Source organism: Gavia stellata, chromosome 7 (genome assembly GCF_030936135.1).
Source record: "Gavia stellata isolate bGavSte3 chromosome 7, bGavSte3.hap2, whole genome shotgun sequence".
NCBI classification, from domain to species: domain Eukaryota; kingdom Metazoa; phylum Chordata; class Aves; order Gaviiformes; family Gaviidae; genus Gavia; species Gavia stellata.
In genome coordinates, this window is record NC_082600.1 from 8,612,626 (window position 1) to 8,636,429 (window position 23,804).

Here is a 23,804-nt window from a genome sequence, read left to right on the forward strand (position 1 = left end):
AACTTGGCAGAAAAGACAGTGAGGAAATAAAAGCTCAACTCACCCAGCCTGAGATCAAAACTGTCATGGCAATATTGGCAGGTTAGACCCTGATTCTTTAAATAGTACATTGCCTTTGTTAAACAAAAGTCATTCTTTTATTACATAAGAGAGATTATAAATAAATGTAAAGTGTGCATGCAGTCAACTGCATATTATACAAGCAATATCTATGTTAATAATTGTTTTCTTTGGCAGGCCAGAATCCAGCTGGACATGCAATATTTACATATCAAAATCCTTGGTGTGTTCAAGTCATATTGGATGCAAGTGAAAATATATATGTATATATATTTACCGTATACACACACACATATATATGTATAAAGGTATATATACACCTCTGCATATATACTGTATACATATATACACATAGGTATATGCTAAAAGTGGATTTCATCTTTTTCTGATTCAGGTGATGCAGGCCTTGAAACACTAAAAATATCCTGACAGGGTATCTGGGGGGGCCGCTGGGGTGACAAATGAGACTTGGGGGAAGAGATCTGGGGTACGTTCTTTTCAGACAATATTTTTAAAATTTCTGCCACCTGCTTCTCAAGGGCAGCCATCCTACTGCTTAGCAGCTGGATATCTTCTTTGAGTTCGTGCTTGACTTCCTGCAGCGTGGTTTGTAAGGCCTGCTCAGGAATAGGGTAGAAAGGATGCCTAGCATCAGCCTGAATGGGGCTGTGCTCCAGGGGGCTGCGAGTCTCACCAGCTTTATCCAAGCGAAGGTCACTTTTTGTTATTCCACTGTCACAAGAGTCTGTTTTCCTCAGTGGGTTTTTATTTACACTGTTCTCCGAGTCATTGCACTTGGGGTCATCGGACAGCAATCCCATGGACTCAGCCTTCGTGACGTTGTTCCAGTCCTCCTTCTTCTCCTCGTGGGTCCCCATCGTGTTCTTCAGTCGAAGCCACCCTTTCCCGTTCCCGTTTTTCATCCGCATGGGACTGTTCACTTTGAGACATTTTTGGTCTCCATTTCCATTTGGCTTGAGCTCCATCGCATCCCTGTTGTTCTGCTTCACGGCCTCACTGGTTTTCATGTACGCCAGGGATGTCTGGATGGGGGTGATCTGAGACACAGTGACCACACTGGTGCCTGTGATGGAGGCCCCATTCTGCATGCTCCGGCTTTCCACCTGAAGCTGGTTCCTTTCCGGGTCAATGTGGGTTGAGCCTTGATTACGCATCTCCTTTTGCTGTTTGAATTTCTGGAAGAGTTTCCGCACGGGGTGGTCCACAGGGATGCTCAGTGTCACCTCATTCTTCTGGCGCAGGCGCTCCTCTTCTTCCTTCTTGACATCGCTGATCTTCCGGAAGATGATCTATAGGGGATATAAACACAACAGAGTCAGTAGCCAAAGGACATCGCACATGGCAAATGGTACTGGGAGATGGGGAAACAGCACGGCCCCATTGAGAGAACAGCCATTTCCCCTTCCTTTCTAATTAAATTTCTTGTAGTGAATTTAAATGGAGCTGATTAAAACGTAGTAACCTCAGATATATGCCACTGCATAGATGGGGTGTATATACATACATGGCCACACTTTCTTAAAAGTATATATTAAAAGTGGGCTTAATCTTTATTTTTGATGCAGATGACAGAGCCTTGAAGAGCTAAAAATATCCTGACACCAAGAGAAGGAAAGAAACTGAATAAAGAGAAGAAAGAAAGCGAGCAAAAACCCAAATACCATGATACCTACCTGCCCATTACTCACACTCATCGTGCTCCATCACTATCTTTAGTACAGATCAAAAGGAAACAGAAATTCAGTGGAGACTACACAGCTGTAAGTTTAACTCAATGTACACACCCTTCCAGAGACTGGAAAATCCAAATGTGCTCAATACTTTTTAGCTCTGCTTATTGCTAGTTTTGTAGGAGTAGCTGGAGGGTGCAATTAGGTTCCCCACGTGCTGTGTTGTGTAGCTTCATGCAGCAACCCAAGTGCTTCCTTGAGAGTTTATATGTCTAATATGTGTGGGTGTACTGGGAACACCATGGAGAAGCACCGTAACAGGGGTGTGTGATTACAAAACCCAGCAATATCCACCGTTTCATGATGCCATGCCGTTTAATGCTGCAGTTATTTCACCCTGCAGCATTTCTCAGGCCTCTATAGATAAAGGAATCTGAGCCTCAAGCTGTGGAAGGATCCACAGAATAAAAACCTTTCTGATGATTTTATGCATGTTACTCGTATGAAACCTTTTTTTTTTTTTTTTTAGGTTTATCCAGTTTTCTTCAATATGGGAAACCCCGGTTCTCTGGATGACGATACTAAAGTGAAAAGCAGCACGTGATTAAATGCAAATATGGACTGTGTAGGGTTAGTGTTGGTAAGAAAAATAAAAGAAAGCCCCTGCAATACACAAACAAAACTCTGTGACAGTCAGATGTAGGTCTTGAAGTATCTGTTTGTGTATCCATATTTCAGTATCTATTTACTTTTTATAAAAAGGTTTCTCACACCTGTCCATATTTACAAAGAAATAGTTGCTTTCCAGTCTCACATCTTCAGAAGTCAGCAGAGGAGTGCCACGATGGCTACAGCTCCCTCCCTCATGAATCTGGGATGAGCTGGACTTCAAAGCTTTCTTAGAGTGCTTTCAAAAGCAGTAAATATATCCTTGTGTGCTGCTGATAGATGCAGCTGCTTATAATAATTTGGAAAGTTAACATGTTTATTAGAAGCCCACTTTAAAAAAAAAACCAACAGAGAAACGTGGAAGATACTTTAATCTGACTCCTCTGACCTAGATGCAACAGCACATACATTCATTTGGAAGTTCCCCTTCATTAGCACCTACCCTCATGGAGCAACTCTCTCTCTCTCAGACAAGCCACTGGGGACAGCAAATAAATGCAAGAGAAGTTGCCTTTGATTCAAAATTAAGTAATTACATTTAATTGAAGCCACGCTCTCTAAATGAAGATTTGGAAGGTGGGTTGTGTTGTTTGGTTTGTGCCTTTCTTTCCCTGGAGGACAGCATGGCACCTCTGGCAGATGATGCAATGCTGAAAGCATCCAGATGCAAGGATGTGTCCCCCAGCTGTGTCTCAGAGAAGCCGGCTGGTTCCTCCACTGGTCTCCCCGTCTGGCTGCACTGCTCTGCCCTGTGCTGTGCCAGGCCAGAGTGGCTGGGTCCTTGAAAACATCTGGGGTGGGGAAAACAACCTCCACCCAATGTTTCGCTGCTCTGTGGGCATGACCCTATTTCACAGCTTGAGCACCCTCCTCTCCCCCAGCCAGCCGGCGCCTGGCAGGCGGTGGCCGGAGGCGGCCGGGGATGCTGCAAGGCAGGCAGCTGCCTGCAGCCTGGCAGGGGCTGGCAGCGCTCCCGTGCCCAGTGCAGCACTGAATGTGCGGTTGGGAGAGGCACGAGGTAACTTCGGTAACTTCTGTCCTGCCAGCTCTTTATAAAGTCCGGAGTGATAACAACAAAGACCACAGCACCAGTTTTTTATTTCCCCTCCAAACACTTGTGCTTCACTGAAAAGTACCCTCATCTCCCTTTTCTTCCATCAGCCCACTCTTGTTTTTTCATTTCTCCCTTTTCTCCTCTTGGTTCTAAACTTCTCCAGCCAGAGATTATCTCCCTGCGCAGAATATGATTACCCATGACTGCTGCTGCCTTCTGCAGAAGAAAAGCCAAGACTTTGCTAATTTGACACTGTCTGTACCTGACACTTCTGAAAGCCAGGAAATCACTATGGGGTTTTTTTGCCCCACAATCACTTGTCCCTTGAATGAGCCGAGCGCAGTGGCACAGGGGTCTGAGCTCCAGCACTACTGTGCCTCAGCATGGGGTCAACACTTTGGGGGAAGCTGAATGTGTCCCTGCTGTGGGGATGGGGGGCTGAGGTGACAAACACCATCAGATTTGCAGTGCAAATCTGCTCTGACCAAGGACCCAGGAACCACTCACAGCCATGAGCTTTCTCCCCGCTTTACGCCTATGCAGTAGAGAAGACACACTCCCAAAGCCCTGCTGTCACCTCCGCGGGAGATGTTCCTTCAGCCTCTTGAAGGATGCAGGGCAGGAGCCTGGCAGAGCTCTTCAATAAATGCTTTCTTCCTTCTCTTCTTGGGACAGAAAGTGGAACCCTGGAATGATTATGGGCAGCTCCTTTGAAGAAGCAAGGCTGCTGCACTCTGAATTAGTGCAGAAAATGCCCAGGGACTCAGAAATCCAGGGGTTAGCTGGGAGTCAAGAATTCAGGACTGATCTGCCTTGGTGGAGCCGCATTTCCACGGGAGCAAAGGTGGGCTGATGCACAGCCCTGCACCCTCCCCTTGGCTTTCTCATGAAATCTGGATGCGTTCACAAGTGTTTGCTTTATTTTTTTCTCTCTGAAATGTAAAACCATGCAGACCCTCATATCCCATCTGACACTGTGAGATTACGGCACTTTGGAGACCAGGATCTTGGTCCTCGTTCACTCACTGAACTACGCTGTCACCACGAGAAAACCATTTCACCGCTGCGTCACCCCATGGAAACAGTCCCCTCTTCACGATGTCCACCCTCAATCAAGAGAGCATTATGCCTAGCGCAGCAGGGATCTAGTCTTGGTCAGGACTACTTGATATCGTTAGAATATGTACAATTAAAAGAAAAGAAAGATCCTCTTATACAGACAAAGAACTGGGGAAAAAAAAGAGATGTGAATTCTAGCAGTAATAGTTGTATTTCATTACCAAATTTTTCCGTATTAGGAATTTTTTCATGTGGTTGGATTTAATCCACTTCCACAGTAGTTTAACCTAAGCCAGAATAAAATTAAATGTGTTTACATGGAGACTTAATTGTATTAATGTGTAATAACTATTACTGGCTATTTTTCTCTATAAATAAGAACAGAAAACCACCTCATGCAATCTGACATTCCTCAGCAAATTGGCAGAGGCTTATTTTGAAATCTTAAATTGGATGAGGTTTCTCAGTTGTCCCTGACCCTTTTCAGAGAGGTTACACATAGGCCTGTCCAAACATATGTCTCGGGAATAGACAAAGACCCCAAAGGACTTAATCAGAAGAAATTGAATTAACTGTGTGTATAGCACATCTCAAGGAGTAAAGAGCCATACCCCTGTCTCACAGCAAGCGCTAAATTCATTAATGTGACGGAGATTCAGTGTAGGACTTCATTTCCTTTACGGATGGGATTGTGAAAGACTGCCATGCGACTGCCCCCTGTTTTTCTTGCTTTTAATGTATTTATTTTGGGAGGGAGGGGGAACGGAGTGAACATTAATTATCGAGCTGGCAGAGGTTAAGTAAAAGTTAACTGATGGCCAGCCCTGGGAACTGAAGTATTTGGGTTATCTATGAGGCAGGCACAGAGGAGACAACAGCAACTTGAGATTCTCCATTTGGTCTTCACCCCCACCTCCCTTCCCTCCCCTCTGTACCGAGAAGTAACTCGCCGTGACTGCGAACTCAGCCAGCCCATCACCACTGCCAAAGAGGGGCCTTACCAAAGGTACTGGCAATGGGTACATTACTGCTGGAGCAGCTCCCGTGAGGTGCCAGCTTGTATAACCAAACCCAAAGCCAAGTGCAGACGAGGGCAGCAGCAATGAGGGGTCGGGGACCCAGCTGAAGGCTGAGACACACACAGGTTCTCCCATCTACTGCTGAATTAATCAGTAAAGCTGTGGCCTTTCCAGATGCTTTGAAACGCACCCTTGTCTGCTGTCTTTTTTGTACCAGTACTGCAAAAATCATCCCTCCATGACCTTGCTCCATTTACAAAGACCCTTTAATAAGTGACTCCAAGGAAGGTACGTGAATGGATTAAAGAACTGGTAAGAGTCTTGAAGAATTACAGTAAGTTCATAAAAGTGGCAAATATTTCACCAGAGATCATCCTGTCCCATTCCTAGAAGATCGCACTGCTGTTGTTAGTGGCGTTCAATACACGCCTGTGCCTCACCATGGAAATTCACAGAAACGTATAACAGTATAGCAAAAGGGCACACAGTTGTCATGGTGATGAATTCAGCGGGTGTGCACCAAGTGAGAGAGGGGGAAAGCCACACAAGCCCATCAATGTCAAGACTTTCACAATGACTAATAAATTCTGGGTGCCCACGCTGAGGCATCCTACAAAGACGGCTGATGGGCAAGGGAGGCTCGAGTCCTGCAGCAAGGGGAGACCCTGTCCTAGGAGAACTGGTTTGACCCAGCTCACCGTCTGTTTCCGCAGTGCCAAAAACTGGAACAGAAAGCAAATACCACAACATTTCAGCCCCCACAGCTACATACATCCATGTAGAGCAGCAGGAGGAGCCCTGCCATGAGGCTGGGTTGGGGCCGCAGTCAGAAACGGACAGGTCACACTCATGCATGCACAGGCTAAGCTGACGTGGGTGGTGGTCACCTCTCAAAAATTTGTTCCAGAGGTAACTATCTTGTCTGTATTAATGTCTTGTAGAAGCCCCATCTCCCTCGCATCTGGCTACTCACAATCCAATGTATTTGTCCAGATCCTGTATTTTTGTTCCCATTTAATACAGGAACATCCTAGAAGGCACCTTAACTCAATATTGTGACCCTGAAGACAACTATTCGTTGTTCCTCTCCCCAGCAGCACTGAAAATGAGATCGTGAAATGATCCAGGTTAATAAATTTGAAGACCTAAATAGGACTCTTTTTAAGCTGGACCATGCCAGTGACCCATCTGACAGCACAGACCCACAGTTGTACTGGAAAACACTGAAGATAGAGTGAGTGGGATAAGTGGATGGAGCATATGGGAACTTTCCAAGCTGGCTGCAGCAATGGAGGCAGCATGTTAGGGAAATGTACCCTCCCTTGGACCACGCTGAGGAGGCGGCTCCTGGCTCACTTGCGGCTGGCTGAGAACCAAAGAGCAGCTGCTTCACCAGTGTTCTATCCCACCAGAGGGATTTGATTCGGTCCACGTCCTACCAGAATGTCTAATTCCCAGAAAAGGGTCAGTGTCCTCACAATGCGTGTTCGTCTTAGCACCCTTTTATGTAAGGTCTTTTTTGGAAATAGGAGAGCTGTCTTCCATTGCCTCCTAGGCCTAAAATGATGGCAGATGAGTCCTTCATACAAGCTTAGCTGAAGCTGGCGAATGGATTTTAAAGTTTTTGATGATACAACCAATATCAGACAAATACTGCAATCACACATACCACATTTTCTTTGGAAACAATGCTAAAAAAACCCCAACAAATAATACCTCTGAAAATAATACGGAAAGCTTGATTCGTGCCTAGGCTGCACAACATGAAACAAATTTTTGTAAAGATGTTTGCAAAAAATACTATTAATTATCACATCTTGGAGTGCATCGTAGAAAAGTAAGTGCCATTTTTCTCATGCTAATGAGGAAGGCAAACTTGTGTCAGACCCAGGATTTAGATTCAGGATACCCCAACCCACGCTGCGCTCAGATGAGCGTGCTATTTCCCTGCTTCTAAGAACAAACTACAAAATACACCCCATTTCCAGAGCACAGCCACTCAGGACAGGGTTCACCGACAAAGCCAGTGTCTGCATCTGAACTCATCCTCCAGGAGCCCTGTAAAATTGGGGGAGAGAAAAAGGGACTGGGAGGGTGTGAGTCATTTCACCTGCAGCTAGATGTTAAAACAGGGCAGACAAGTTGTACCCTGAAATGCCTGTTTGTCTCCTGTGTCTATATAGGGAGCTTTGCGCATGTTGCTTGGATGCAGACATCCTCCACCTGATGGTGGGTAAGAAGTATCCAAACCCTTGCCTCTAGCAGTGCAAACGTCAGGGTTTGGTGCAGATCGTGTAAAAAGCCTTTCTGTAAAGCTTTTCTCTGTGTGTGTGTGTATTATACCCTTCATCTGATGCTATTTTTATTCCCCCCAGCATGCTGGGGTATTGCCAGTTCCCGGCTGGGATGCATTCCCCACCCAGCCTCAGAGACCAGCCAGTCCTTCCAGATAAAGACTATTACTTTAAAAGCCGCAGAGGGAGAACGAGCGACGACTGCACAGAAGACCACGCCACACTTGTGGGTCCAAGTGAGAGCTTGTGAAAAAACAAACATTTTGCCTGCACAGAGCAATGAGACGAACTACTAATACGGAAGGCAAAGCCCCCCTGTTCTTAGCCTGCTCCCCAGGAAAACCCTCCAGGGTTTGGTGGGGAACTGAGCTGGTCTTGCTGCAGCTCCTAGGAAATTGCAGCCTACCTGGGACGGCTGTGGCTGCTCCTGTACAACCACACTTTTGCATTGCAAATGTCATCCCACTCCCAGGTGTTGCAGAACAGATACTGCTCAGATCTCTCCCACCGCTGGCACTATGCACTGCTAAGGACTGTCATCGCCAGCAAACCCTTCCCAGGCCATTGCTTTGATGTGCTCACGTGAGTCTAGGATGCTTCATCCCTCAGTCCTTGAGGACTAGCCCTCTCTAGGAGCCTTCAGTTGTCAAAGCAGGGCACATCTGGGACCCCCTTTTTTGATATTCTGAAAACCAGGCTGGTCAAGCCCAATTTCTCACATGTAACCTTTGGTAAACAGGCTTGCTCCAAAACTGAAGTGTTTTTTAAACCTAGGCAGATTACAGAGAATATGATTCACTATTAACACTTGCATGTTAAAAAGTTTTAGATCTTATTTTTTCAGATGTTAAATATTTCTTTTAAAGTAACTTTTAAGATGTTAACAAATCTTCCTTCTAATTTACATGAATTAAAATGTGCTTAAATTTAAAAAGTTAAACTATTGAAAGAATGGACAGAAATGAATGAGTAGGAAATTACCTCACATGAGCCCTTGTGTTGTAATTAGGCAGAAACTGGAGCCCTGGGGCCTGGGCTAGCAGAAATGCAGTTCAGTCTGATAGAAGAGCCATGGGCCATCTGTATTTGTCCTTCATCTGGAAGTGCAGCCTGTGCGAGCCAGAGAAACCTGAACAGCCAGTGTTAATGCAAACCTTCCCTTGGGATGGATGTAAGAAGCTGCTCCCGTGCACTGTGGATGGACTTACTGTGTCTGGACTGGTTCCCTGCCCTGAAAAGCTGTTTCATTGCAGGTTTACTGCCCTTCCAAAACAGAGAGGGCGATGGCAGCATCGCCCACAAGATGCAATTCCAGCTCTTAACCCCAAGGGAGAGTTTGGAGTAATGCCTCCTCCTAGGTCAGAGCATGGCAAGGAGGTAGGAGCGGACAGCTAGGATGGGAAGACCAAGCCAGCAAGACCAGCAAACACCAGCAAAGGGCCAGCAAGGAGCGCTGGCTCTGACCCAGCTTCCATTAACAGCTTTTCGGTATGGCTCATGCACAAGAGCTGCCTCTGACCGCGGTGTCCTGCTCTGGCAGGAGTCTCTGCAACCGAGAAGCACGGTCAGAAACCCTCTACCGAATATGACAACAAGAAACCTGGCAGAAATGGAAGGGAGCTGAAGCCACAAAAAGCAAGAGCCAACAGACTTCAAGCCAGGGCGCCTCCTTCCAAATGCAAACTGCATTTAGGCTGCTTCACCTAATTTACTCCTGTAAATCTCCATGTCCTCTTAGCTCCCTTTATTAATCTGCACTCTGAGGATACAGAATAGATGGCCTGAAATGATGGCTTTATTGTTCTTCTGCTCTGTACACTCCTCAGATAGCTTTACTTTGATGTGAAATTCAGCCTCAGAAACAAATTGCTCTAACAACTGTTTTAATTGCTCTCCAGTAAATTCTCCTTAATCCTCCTGTCCCAGGAACTGTTTTGTGTTAAACCATTGCTCCATCTGTGTGTGGGAAAGGAATCGCTGTCCTTGGCTGTGCAGTGAAAATGACTGACTGCTGAGCAATTAGTTAATCTCTGGGATAGGAATGTTTCACTGAACAGTCTTTCATGCTGGATTTTGGAGGAAAAGAAGATTTTTGTAGGTTAGTCTGCTGGCTGCTTGAAAGAAACAGTAAATAATAGCCTTTCTGCAAATTTCCATTGATCCTAACTTCACAGGCACAGTAGCATGCAAAAGCAAAAGCTTGCTACCAAGCACATTTTAATTTTGCTTTGGATAAACTGTATTCATGTAGTTTCCTCCTAAGCAATTATAGAATTGACTTGGAAGAGATTTCCAATCCAAGTAACAAAGTAATGTCACTTCAAGGAAAGGAGAATTATTTCCATGATGTTGAGAAAGCCCTTTTAAGGGAAATTTAATGGCATTTTATGTGCAAGAAAGGGGTTAATCCTTTCATTATGACTTAATAAAGATCTGTGTCCCCCAAATTGCTCATCTAAAGAAAAAGCAGGGAGGGAGAGACCCTTCAGAAGAACCCAACATCAGCCAATAACTCATTTCCCAGAGCCCAGAACTTCCATCACCTCATTACTGCTTGCTCTGTGTTTTGGAAATTGGTTACTGTAGGTCAAATTTTAATCTGGTTCCATTTTGTGTTTGCAATCAATTTGCACGGCACCCGACTACTCTTGCAGAGAGACATCTGTGCATGCTGACAGTCAATTAGGCTGATCTGCATTTGCGAACAAGCACGCCTATTAAGAAGAGAGTGGTTGAGAGTTTGCCCCATCCACTTCATACTTGGTATGGGTCTGAAGTCATCCTATTTTACTTTAAAACATGTCTGGATTGAAGAAGAAAGAGAAGAGAAGCAGGCAGAGATCCACGTCACATTTGTCACATCCCCAGAGCATCATGGCCCAACACATACAGCACCAGGCTGGGATTCAGGAGGATGGATTATTCTGCTGGCCTGACCTTTGGCCAAGCAGGAGGTCTTGTGCAGATCACACTGTCTCTTCATGTCTCCATCTCTCCCAGTGTAAGAGAGGATAACAACACTGCCCTCATTTCTGCAATTAATTGGAAATCCCTCTATCATTGCTAACTATTTACAACTGAGAGACTGGGATCCATGGCTGAGAGGAGAGAGAGGCCACTGTTTTGCCCTATTGCCAAAACTGAGACAGTTCATTAAAAAAACAGCCATAATAAATACACATAGGTGTTCTCAGGATTTCAACTCAAAATTAAGGGCCCAAGGCACTGCTGCACGGAGACATCAGTCAAACCTTGATTAAGGGTAGCATTGACACCTACTTTGCAAGGAAGGATCAGTCAAATCGCTCAGCTTGAGTGATGGGTACTGATTCTTCAAAATGGTGTGATTACATGTTTAACTAAGCATATGCTGCGCTAAGGAGTCAGATTGCCAAAAGAAATGCCAAAACCTCTTACCCTGTTTGCACAATTGCACACGTTTACACCAACCACAAGAGCATTTTTTGAGAGCAGAATCAGGAGCTTTTCTGTTCTTCCAGTCACCCTGACCTGAGCACCTCCTGCCCATACATTCAGCTCTTACAGATGTCTCCTTCTCTTTGTACCCCAGGGGAAAACAATGCATGGATTTTCTGCTGCTGCAGACTTAGGTGTTACGTCTGATGCCTGCTGGGCCCTGTGTTTCTGCTCGGAAAGGGATGCTGAAGAAGGGCACTACACACCTTTGGAAGTGGGGAGCTTTCCCGTGGTTTTTAAACAAGACTCTGGAATTGAAACTGATCACTTCTTTTGCTGCTTTGCCCTCACTATTTTCTGTTTTCTTTGCTTTAACCAAACAGCAGATGCCTTAGCGTGTTGCAGAACAGCCAGGTTCAGACCTTTTTCTCCAATACCACCAAAGACAGCAAAACGCAGCTTCCACATACAAAATTATTTAAAACAATAAACCAGAAAGGCTACTTCATTTATTAATTTATGGTATTCTTCAACCAGCATCTATTGGTGGTTGGTCTAGTTTAGGGTCACTCCATTGCAGACAAGTATTGATCTGCGTGAACTCAGAAGAGACTGGACTGTGACGTACGGGGCTCCTGTCACAACTGGGCGCAATGAAATCCAGCTTTAGCCTCCTAATTCCTTTTCAGGACCCTAAATCCTACACTGAACTCAATACAAAGACTAAATTGGCCTGGGGAGCTGAAATACTTTGTTGAATCAGGGCCTAATTTGTTTTCTGTATACAACACAGAGATGGTTAAACATGGGGAAATTGAGCAGAGAGCAATTTTGGGGTAACTGTTGCAGTGTAACTATTACTGAGTAGTGAGTGTCTCATGGGGACCCTTGTTCCCTCTCACTGGTTAGGTTTATCCACTTTGGGATTTAAACTCACACCTTCCTTTACTCCATAACAACTCTCCCATGTAAACAAGTCTAGACTGGGTTGGTCATTTGGTAGGTGAGCAAACTAAACAGTTCCTTCTGCTCTCTACCTCCTTCTACCAATCTCTCCTTCTTGCAGATGTGCTCTTGATGGAGAGTATCACATACTCATCTCTTCTTCCCCTTCCCCTTTCCCTTCCCCTTCCCTTTCTCTCCCTTACTGAAGAAGTTATTAGAGGGAGCAAAGGGCAGGGGAGACATTTCTCCTACGTTTTTGCCTGGCACTAAGGCAGAGAGAAGAGCAGATTTCTAACACTCTTGCTGGACTTGCATCCACTCTTGCTCTTCCTTCCATCTTGCAGATGTTTGTTGCTCTGTATAGTACAGAGCTCCTGCAAGAAAGGAAGCTAAGGTACTTGTAGAGACCATGGTGGATTTCCAGGCCCTGGAAAAGAGAAGCCCTGCAGAAGGCTAAAAACTCAAGCTCAGTAGACCCAAGACCTTTCACTGGATGTGGAGGAGAATCCCAGCAAAGATGGCCTCCACCCACCACAACAAAACCATCCCATGACTTCTAGAACTCCACATTGATGTAAATAGCTGGTGACACATACCACCAAGTGGTACACTAAGCTCTTGTTGCCACCACCAGTCCCACCAGTACATCACCATTAGGCACCCTAGGGCTCAAGAGCTGAAGGGAGCTTCCCATTGCCTCCTAGCCCAGGTGCAGGGTGGTGTGCTCACTGTGAGACAGTGCCCCTTCAACAGGACAGGTTCCAACTAAATCAGCCAGGGTTGGTCCTTGCAAACTTACATTGGCCATTGGATCAGTATCTGCTATTGGCACTGGCCTAACGAAATGTCAGTAAGCAGCAGTGTCAATTGATTCAGGCTTTGCTGTGGTGCAGATGAGTTACAGTCTGTGCATTTTATTACAGATGATTAAAAAAAGAAACTCCTCAAAGAAAGCAGCCTTCGATTTGCCCAGTGCGGTATCTCCTAAGAGTGATATGCTTCTGAGCATAAATAGGGAAAGATAGTTCAAAGCCTCCAGATGACAGCGGAGTGGTTTGAGCTTGGGGCAGACTGCAGCAATGGTGCTCTCTGGGATGGTGAAAAGTGCCAAAAGACTTTTCAAGCTGCTCTTCAGCCTGATTTAACTTGGAACAGAAAATCAATCATCAATAATAATATGCAGTACTAATCTACCACTCTTCTTTCCCTGTATTGGAGAAAGTGGGATTCATATTGCTGCCTCTTCTGCCAGATGCCAAATCCCGGGCACAGAGAGGTCATATAGCACTTGCCCAGGGTCATTGAGCTGCTTACTGGATGAGCAAGGGGGATGGAACCAAGGTTTCCAGCCCAGAGCCCCCATAGTAGGAAAACCCATACTGCAAAAAGATTAAACATATAAATACAAAGATATCTATTAAAATAAAATAAAATTATTAATATAATAATGCACTTTCTTTTCACTACTGTCCAGTATGGGAAATATAGTTCTGGATTTGAAATAGTTGGAAGGGCTCAACTGTAATTGCAGTTAATTGCTGAAATTAAAACCAGTTCAGGACAACTTTACTGCTGTTCAGGTTTGTGTTGGAAGAGGGGTGGGGAGGTGGGCAGCACTGTCTCTGTTTATTTAGTGAAAATTTTCAGAAGGTCTTGCTTTTATTCCAACGAAAAATGTCAAAATCTTCACATTTGGCTTCTGGCCAGCCCTATTGGTGACAGACCCAGTATTCCTGCATATCCCTAGCACAAAGCCACACAGAACACGGGTCCAGAGGATCTGCAGAATTCGTGGTTTGTTCTCTGCGTCTTTGCCTCTTATGAGTTTCTGCCTGAAGACCAAATGGTCTCAGTAAATGCCTGAGAGAGACTCTCCATTTACATCACCAAAAGAATTGCAAATTGTTCCCAAAACAAACTATTCTCTCCTCTCTACTTTAAGCGGAAATTTAAATTAATTGGAATCATTATGGTTTGGGTTTTTTCCTTAAATATTACTGTACCAGACTATAAAGTGCCTGAAATTTAATCTGAAGTCTTCAGACCTGAAAAAGTGTTTTGCAACTGAAAGCTTGTTGATTTTTTTTCAGCTATATCCACTGGTCTAACAAAAGAAAACATCCCTTGCTAGCAGCCTTCCTTTTGACATTGAGGACATTCTACCTGGCTTTCAGAAACTTTGGTTTTATATGGAATGTGCTACCAGCTACTCTGTTTGTTCACTTCATCATTGTCAAGGTTTTGTTAATTTATTGAAAAGCTTTTATAACAGGACCTTCAATTAAAACAATGCACTTCCAGTGCCATACAATGTAGAACAGCCTCAGTTTTGTTTGGAAGTGATGAGTCAGAAATGAAATGAAGAAATAATTTTAAAGGGCAGAACATATGAACAACAGACACAAACGAAAGGGACAACGGGCAACCTCTGTACCTTGAAGAGCAAAGGCATCAAACCTTGTGGTATCTTTCCATATTACAAAACAGAGAGGTAAAACATGCTGCTCTGCCACTGTCAGACATTCCTCACCTGAACCAGGTCTAAAAGTGGATACTAGTTTGGTGGGGAGAGCCACTGACTCCAGATTCAAGCTAATTCAAAAACATGGTAGTATTCCTGGGTGGAACAGATTTAAACTGGTGGCTGGGCAGTCATTTGCTTGTTTCCTATTTGCTTCTAGATCCCAGTCAAGGACCTGATCTGTTAAATGCTTGCGAGGCTGAAAGTGAGGGCATGTCTATGCCACACCCCAGAGAAGTGCACAAGGACCCCTGTTGTAGCATAGTAGTGTTCCGCCACAGAAAGGCAGGATTAATTACGCTCTGTTCAGAACTGCTGTAATCTGGCTCTGCTGCTTTCAAGCCCAAAGCTCACACTGCACCATGGTTCTGCTTTCAGCCAGCCAGCCATGCCAAAATTACCTCGGAGTTACTTCTTTTCCTTCTTGACCCATAAATACAGCCTATTGCCATATCAGAGAAGACTGAACCTGCCTGGACCAAATTCAGGGAAGTGCTGCCAGTGCTCACTCCCCTTCTACAGACCTTTTGGATGAAACCCAAGCTCAAATGACTGCTGGACGTACCCCCATGCCTTCCTTCCCCATTGGATGCCCTGTAAACGAAGCCACAGGGATGCTGCAAGGGAGAATGAGCTGGGGCAATTCAGCAACTCACATCTCTGCTTCTCAGCTCAGGGACACCAGCACAAAATCCACTGGCAGTGTGACCTGGCAATTCTCTAAATTGAAATCAAGACTTGGAAAACATGAACACCTCTGGCAGATCATTCACTGACTGAAAGACAGTGTCAGCCCACTGCATAATAGATGCGAAATAACTCAGTTAAATCATTGGGAAATCCCAATTTAACAGGAAAAAAAGACCAAAAGGTTATTTAAACTTTTAATATCTACTTCATTTGACTGTAGAAAGCTCTGTGAAATAACCTTAACAAGTATCCTTGGGACTCTTCAAGTGAAACATCTCACCCAGCAAGAGCTAAAATTTTCCCAGTTGAGAGTTCTCAGTTGGCAGTGTGTGAGCAAGGAGTGCTGGCTCTTGAAACGTACTGTAATTGCCTTTAATATGATCACAGCCAGTGCTTCAGTGGGGAGGAACCCCTTGAGGAGAAAAAAAGACCCAAGACATAAGCATGCAAACATTGAAGAGTATCCATTCAAGAAGAGGATGAAGAGGATGTGCTACCTTCACCTAAGCATCTCCCTTTAGACAGAAGTGGTTGGCGTAGAGCTGCCACTGAGGGTGCTTTAGCTCAAGAGATTGAAGGAATTACAGCTTTTCAGAGGCGTTTGTAATTGTCAGCAGAGAAGGGGCCTTCTATTTATGGTATAATCAAATGAAAAAATTTTAGAGAGCAAAGACCCCATTTCAATGATGTTGCTAATGTTTCCTTGTACCTGAATCTGCGCCAGTGAAGAGCTCTTCCTTTCTGGGGCAAAAAGTCAAGGAAAATCACCCACAGCCAGAAGAGCCTGGAGGAGAGCTATCCACCAACTAGTGCGCTTCCTACCACAGCATGGAAATACTGCATCAGCCATATGAAACTTCACAAAGAGAAGCATGCTGTTCCCTGAAGGTTACTTGTGCAGAAATGAAGTTGCTAATGACAGTTGTAGCAGAGCCTCTTGCAGGCAAAACCAGTGGGTTGCCTATGTGACAAACACCCAGGGAGGATGAAGTGCTCTGCCTGTCCCCAAAGGGACCATTAGATGTTTTTTCTAACCTCAGAAGATGTGACTGAGGAACTTGGCAAGTGGTGACTCTTCAGAGCTTTGTATTTATTTCTGAAGGGTATCAGCAAGAGAAAGAGACAGCACAAAAGAGTTAACTAGTGGGGTTATGGGATGGGATAAACAGATGGTGTGGTGAAGAGTCATTTCCTTCCCATTTACGTGCTGACTGCATTAAATCAATCCCTGGGCTTTCATGGCAATAAGCTAAGGCTCTGCCGGGGAAGATTTTAATGATCTGGCTATATCCTAGTTGTGGGTATCATTCAATTGTGTTCCGGCATTTAGTCTACTCGTGGGGAAAAGGTCCTTCAATTTTTTTTCACGTGATTCTTGGTGATCTTCCCTAATACCTGTATCACAGCCATCACCTCTTTTCTAGATGTGGATCTCTGTGAAGCTCATTAGCACTGTTTTATGTTCCTATCCATGTATTAAGGCATTTACACAGGATGCTCCTTAGGGGCTGAGCCTGCTGTTTTTGCAGCCTTAGCTTATCTCATTGCTCCAGACCCAAACAAATTAGTTTGTAATCCTCAGTATTGTATACTTTGGCAAATCTGGCTTTAAAAGTGATCAGAAATGACCTCCTCATGTAAAATTGGAGTCAGTCCACTTAAATTGTCCCCTCTTCCTGTCTGAGGCTAGTACGAAAACCCTGTACCTGTACAAATAACAGGTCTTTGCAATCGATAACATTGATGATTCTGTATTTCCCCATTTGTGACTATGCTGCACCCTGTTTACACACTGTTTGTGTCCTTTCTACCATTCCCTGTGCACACACAATTAACAAAACACCAGCTGGTACAGGATAAACGCTGCTGCAAGGATGCAGAGAGAGACCAGACGTGAGAAGTACAGAACTCTACCTCTGGCTCCGTTACTTTTCATCTCAGATGCTGCATTTGCTTCCCAGAAGTCCTTTTGACCTCTGGGACTTTGGCTAAAGCATGATCTCTGTTTTTCTCTGGTTTGATCTTTTCTCTGGTGTCTGAAAAATCCAGCTAACCCTAAGCCTCCCACATGAGACAGCAGTTCTTCAGTCACCTCCTCCCAGGAAGGCTTTGTCCAGGCACTTCTAGGAGGCTGACTCTTCTCACTGGGGTCTGGCACTGACCTTAGATGCTAGAGGATGCCTACAGATGTGCAACTGTACCAGATGTTCCACCCATGGGTCAGGGCTGATCCACGGAGCAAGAGCATCTGCCCACAAGAAGGCTAGCAAGGTTAAAGAAGGCTAGGGGATTTTGCAAGGTCAATCTCTGTCCCAGCAGAGTCCTTATCTACCCTATTAGCAGCTATCATCTGACATGTTGGACTGAATTTGAGCATGACTGTTCTGGGAGGAAGCTCTTCACGGGATGCATCACTGATGGACCACAGGGCAAACAGTGCCTTGGTTCAAACTTTCTGACAAACACTTTAAGTTATGGCTGATGGTTCATGCGGATCAGTCAGGCATCTATTTGGTATATTAACGCATGGCTGCATTGAGCTTGTAAATTATTATACATGTACTTTTGTAGAACATCTTGAGGTTATTGGCTAAGTCCTTTAATAAATGGAAACAGGGACAATTAATAACACATGAAAACCATGCATGATTCAATTCAGCCATTTACATTTCTACTGTAGCCTTCTTCGTCAGGAGGGCTAATACAGCCTGGGAGAAGGATGGGGGTCATTCATAATTGAGCTGCGCTGAACTACCAACAACTGTTCCATTTAAAAATGGATTTGCCTTAGACACATGATGGAGATGGAAATCCATTACAATGGCAGGCAGTCAAGGAAGGCAGAATTGGTGAAAATAGTGAGACTAGTCACAGAAATTAAGTGCTGAGATGCCAGGATGCTCTGATAAGGTCAGGGGCATGGAGAAGGAAAACTGGATGTCTGCGCACTGAGGGGCAAGCGATGGGCGTGAATGGAAAAGCAAAGCTAACCTTAATAAAAATGCTACATTTCAGCTGACTGGTAGAAATATCCTGCTTACAAATGGCTGTTCTTTGCTGCTGTCGTCTGCTGGTTGCTTAGGTCCCCATTTTCATATTTTTAAGGGAGTGCAAAGTGCTTCAGGCTCTCAAAAAAAGCCAAAGCCTGTTCCTGTGGTAAGAGGAGTGCTGTCCGTAATAAAAAACAGAGGACAATGGACTGTTTCCAAAAGGGATATGTACTCACAGAGCATGGAGAGGTAAGTCCCCCTGCTCTGGAGGTACAGTGACTGATGGAAACAATATTTAGGTAGGAAGCACTATACAAAATCTTTTTGGCAGCTGAGACAGCTTTGTGGAGTACTAATAAAATAATCTAAAATTCACCTAAAAGTCCAAGGGGAGGTCCCAAAGTTCAAAGATCACTGACAGTTTAATTAATGGAGTTAAGAGAATCAGAGACTTTTATAACTGCTTACACTATGCTCCTTTTTTTAACAGTAACTTACATCTGAAAACTCTATTGTGTTTTTGTTATCTTTAGGAAGGGAAACAAATTAAGACTAAGGGCTGTGAAAACTTAGAAGTAAAGATATGAGGAAAAACATGGATTAATAATATACATTCCTTCTTAAACACATGGAAGATTTTTGCCTTTCAGCAAGTTGCTCAGAAGTGCAATAATGGAGGATTCAGCTTATTTCAGGTGCAGAATTCCCCTGTCCCTCCCAACAGCTATGCCCACCTCTGGCATATACGTAAATCAGCTACTCTCAAAATTGCTCCTCCAGACTTCCTTTGCATGGGACCTAAATTGAGGCAGCTTGCTAATCACAGCAACTGGCTGACAATTAAGAAAGGCACAGTCAATCAGCCATCATTAAGTTGGAAGTGACAGGCTGGGGTTTATTTTTAACTAAAACTAGTGGGATTCATGATAAAGTCCCCACAAAGTTTCTCTTGCACTTTGTGTACAATTTAATACTTTCCTATATACACTGTGTCTTTGCTGTAGAAGGCAGCCCAAAAATAGGATTCAGGTAAATCTAGGATTTGCACAGCTGCAATGATTATCACATGCTGAACCAGCACGTTTGGGTATTATTGCATCTGTGAAGTGTGTGCTGCAAAACAATAGATGGATGGATTTATACTTGCACAGAAAAGAAAGACCTTAGCAGGGAGTTTTACTTAGCATTTTACAGGCTTGTAGTATGTAACTGGTGAGGAGCCTTTTTGTGCAAGCCAAGGCAAGAACCTGTTCGGAGAGGGTGAGGCAAGAATAAAATCAGTGCTCTCTCCAGTGCAAAACAGCTGTGAAATTGCTACAGATCATTTCTAGATTGAAGAAAATGGATCCCATTTTGGGCAGAGCCAGAAAACCCCCACTTGGGTGAATGCTAAAGCTCTGTCTGCTCCTTGTGAAGCCTATGGAAATCCATTTACATGATCCCAGTGAACAGGCAGAGGTTCCTTTTCCCCAGCCATGGTTTTAGGTGCATTGCAACTGGCATTCCCAGTCTTGCGGAAGTAAGGTTTGGGGAGTGAGAAGTCTGGTGCAGAAACTAATTTTTATAGCTGCAAGTCATGCTGTGCCGTGTTACTAAAATGTCTGGCATTCTGCTCCAGGAAGCAACGATGGAAGCAACCAGAGCACTTGGAATTAATCATCTCAGGTTTGTAACATCTCCCCCTTTTTTTGCAGTTGGAAAAGTTGTAGATCTACATGGTAATTAGGCTCCACAGTCCATGCAAGAAGAAATCCATTGTTCTGGGCTAATTGTTTGGAGGCATCTGAGATAACACAACAGACCTCCTTCCCCACTTTCTCTGCAAATCCTACCTGCTAGGATGCTGGTGGCCTTAGTGTTAGGCACAGTTGTACGTAACGGAGGTGGCCCACAAGCTGGGAACCACCTGCAGCAGTGGCAGCTGCTGGGCACACTGAGGGCATCACAAAATCAATTGGCTACTCTCAGCGGTAACACCAAATGCATTTGTAATGCTCCCATGGCTTATTAGGCACCAGAGGAGTCACACAAAGCTATGGGGAGATTGGCTTTGTTAGGACACCTGCCCAAAAGAGGGCCTGCCGCAGAGCTAAGTCTGGCAAAGTAACAGCCCACGAGGGAAGCTCAGGGGCAGGGATGGTGATCCGCTCGGATCTGCTGCTGGCTGAGCTGCTGGTGCTTGTGTTCATCACAACATCAAAACACAGGGGGGGCCAATGATAAAAACCTTCTTAACTGGCAATCAAAAATGAAATGGCAATGTTGCTTCCCATTGCACCATGCACGTTCCCTCCCCTTCGCTAGCAGTTGGAAGAGATTAAAATCATTAATTTTAATCTATGAGGAGAGGTGAACACAAAATATTTCTTTTTAATATAAGATTAAAAATTGTAAATCTTTGATTTACTTTTTTATCATCATTCAAGTCCTGTGCAAGCAACACTGCCTTGAATCGATATTAGCAGACAGCCTGCAGAAGTCTTTCTGAGTTGTCCTGGTTTCAGCTGGGATGGAGTTAATTTTCTTCCTAGTAGCTTGTATAGTACCGTGCTTTGGATGTAGGATGTGAGTAATGTTGATAACACACTGATGTTTCAGGTGTGGCTGAGCGGTACTTACACTAAGTCAAGGACTTTTCAGCTTCTCACCCTGCCCTGCCAGGTGCACAAGAGGCTGGTGGGGACACGGCCAGGACAGCGGACCCAAACCGGCCAAAGGCATATTCCATACCGTATGATATCATGCAGAACAAAAAATGGGGGATGGGGCCATGCTCAGGAACTGGCTGGGCATCAGTCAGCGGGTGGTGAGCAATTGCGTTGGGCATCACTTGTTCTGTATATTCTTTTATCATTATTATTATTATTAATTTCTTCCTTTTCTGTCCTATTAAACCGTGTTTATCTCAACCCACGAGTTTTACCTTTTCTCTGATTCTCTCCCCCATCCCACTGTGAGGAGCGAGCAAGCGGCTGTGTGGTGCTTAATTGCGGCTAGGGTTAAACCATGACATGAGTCAACTAAGGACAGTCTCTTAATTATGACAGCTTTCTAAACAAGAAATTGGTATTAATTCACAAAAGCACAATAGCAAATCATCGTTAATCTAGATCTTCCCTCTAACATAGCCAGTTTACACTTTTGTTTTTCCCATGGACGCTGCCCATCCCTGACATTTCCTGTTTAATGATCTGTCCACACACAAATAAATCACTCAGTTTGCATTGCCTGCCTGAAGAAGAGATGCTCATACCTTTCACTGGCGTAAATCAGCAGAGTGCCTTTTATAACAGCTCCTGAGTCCCTACATGCAGAAAGCAGCACATCAGCACACATGATCTTTTTCTGCAGCCGTACCATACTGTTCTAAGACCCTTGAATGAAAACTATGCTAAATTGGCTTGCATTTCTCAACAAAAACCAACAGTAAAATAACAGCCTGACAAACAAGATCAAATGTCCTTTTGATTTAGATGTAGACAGAGAAGCTACATATCCAAGAAAAAGTAAGTCTACCTCTGTAATGCCAAAGGATTATCAGCATTGGGCTCAGTCCCACTTTTAACAGAGTTGGTGGTGCTTTGCCTCTCTCTCCTACAGAAGCACAGTCAGGACCTCTGCAGAAGGTATTTAATTTAGAGATCATATTCAGAATAGAATAGGGGCCTGCTGGTACTCTGTGGGATTAATGTGGCTCTGAAACACTATTAAAGATGATGATAGTGCATTGCCTAATCTCTGCATCTGCCTGCAGTCTAAAGGCAAAATACATTAATCCGGACCGTGCCATGAATCCACACTACCCCAGGCCTCCCAAAGAGCCAGGGGGATATACAGTGCCCTGTTTTTCAGGTAAGTCTTTAAACACTCACCAAGATACCCAAGTCCTTGAGGTGGCAAGGAGAGGAGAGATTTCAGGTTTATCACCCACTTCGGCACCTGTCCACGAACACCATCACAGCCAAGGGAGCACGCTGTGCTTGTCAAAGGAGAGAAAACCACCGTGCCCGCCTTGTGCCTCCAGGAAAGGGTTCAGAGGTGCAATTGCTCCCGTACCCCCGATTTCCCACAGCCTGTATGACCCGAAGGGTGCCCTGAAGAGACCACCGTAAGGGAGGAGATGCAGTGGCAAAAAGGAGAGGGAAGGGAGAAAGGAGTCAGGTTCACAGCGACGAAAAAAAAAGTGAGAAAGTAAACGCACCAACAGCTTTTACAGCAATCGCTCTGCTCAGACAGCTGTCCCGTGCTGTCTGGCAGAGAGGCACAGAGGGGTGAAGTTAATGCTGCCGCAGCTTTCCCTTTGAATTTTTATGCTGCTCTTCTACCTAGCAAAAAGTCATGTACGGTCCTCCAAGGACTAACTTCCTTGCTTTGACTGCCTCAAACTCAAATCCCCATGCCCCTGAAGAGGAGCAAAGACAAAAGGAGTTGCTCAGGGGAGCCGGAGATGGGAGGGAAGAGCTGCAGAAAAACTCTAGCCTAAGATCTGTAATTCTCACGCAGAAGGAAGCGCATGGGTCTCTCGATAGCAGAAGGTATAGCATGGACTGTTCTGGGCTGTCTGCAATCACACAGCTACAAATACACAAGGAGTTGCTCCATTCTCCATACTGATAAATTGCTCACATGGGTTTGGCCCAGACCCATTAGCAGTTTCTCAAGAAATTCCAGGGCACGGACCAGCCAAGGACCGCCGTCAGCTGGCAGTTTGGACAAGACCACATTGTTTGAATGTTTGAAGTGGGCTCTTTCGTCCTGTGCACATTCAATATACAAGTCTAGACACTATCAGAGGTGGTACCAGATCTAAAACAGTGAAACAGTCCTTTAGGAAATACTAAAATGGAATATTAACATATCTGGAGATAGCAGTGAATGCAATGAAGCCAAACAATAAAAATGAAACCAAAATTGTCTTAAGTGAAAGCTTCTTCAAGCATAATGGAGGCTGCAGAGTCTGCTAAGATGTGAACAAAATAAAACCATACTGATTTTTGAGGGTATAACTTATTTGCTCTGTAATAATGCTAAACTGTCACTACAGCTAAACTATAGCTATAGGACTTCATTTTCTGGGACAACGTGTTCATACAAAAGAAGAAAAAACCCCAGATAACTGAAGACCAGAGAGGGACAGGAAAGGTCAGGAGCATCCTGAGACAAAGTAAAACAATCTTTCCCTTCTCACATGGAGATGGAGAAAGGAATTTGGTGAAATTAAAGGCAAGGCTATTCTGTGAGGTCTATAGAGCAAGCATTAGGAGGTAAATTCTGTCCCTTTATGCCCAAACTGAGATGACCTCATTGCTTTAAAAAAAAAAAAAAGGGGGGGGGGGGGAAGGAATAAGGTGCGTTACTTTTGTTGGACTTACAGGTGAGGAGAGCATAAGGAGGA

At 44.6% G+C, this 23,804-nt stretch overlaps 1 protein-coding gene across 1 annotated transcript in view; it reads right to left on the minus strand.

Moving 5' to 3' along the window:
* Positions 1-422: 422 nt before the first annotated feature.
* The window catches only part of KCNH5 (potassium voltage-gated channel subfamily H member 5), a 162,211-nt gene continuing 138,829 nt past the window's right edge, over positions 423-23,804 (minus strand). Inside the window, exon 11 of the mRNA XM_059819622.1 lies at positions 423-1,370. Within this exon, the coding sequence (XP_059675605.1) occupies positions 423-1,370 (948 nt within the window). The remainder of the gene's footprint in view (positions 1,371-23,804) is intronic.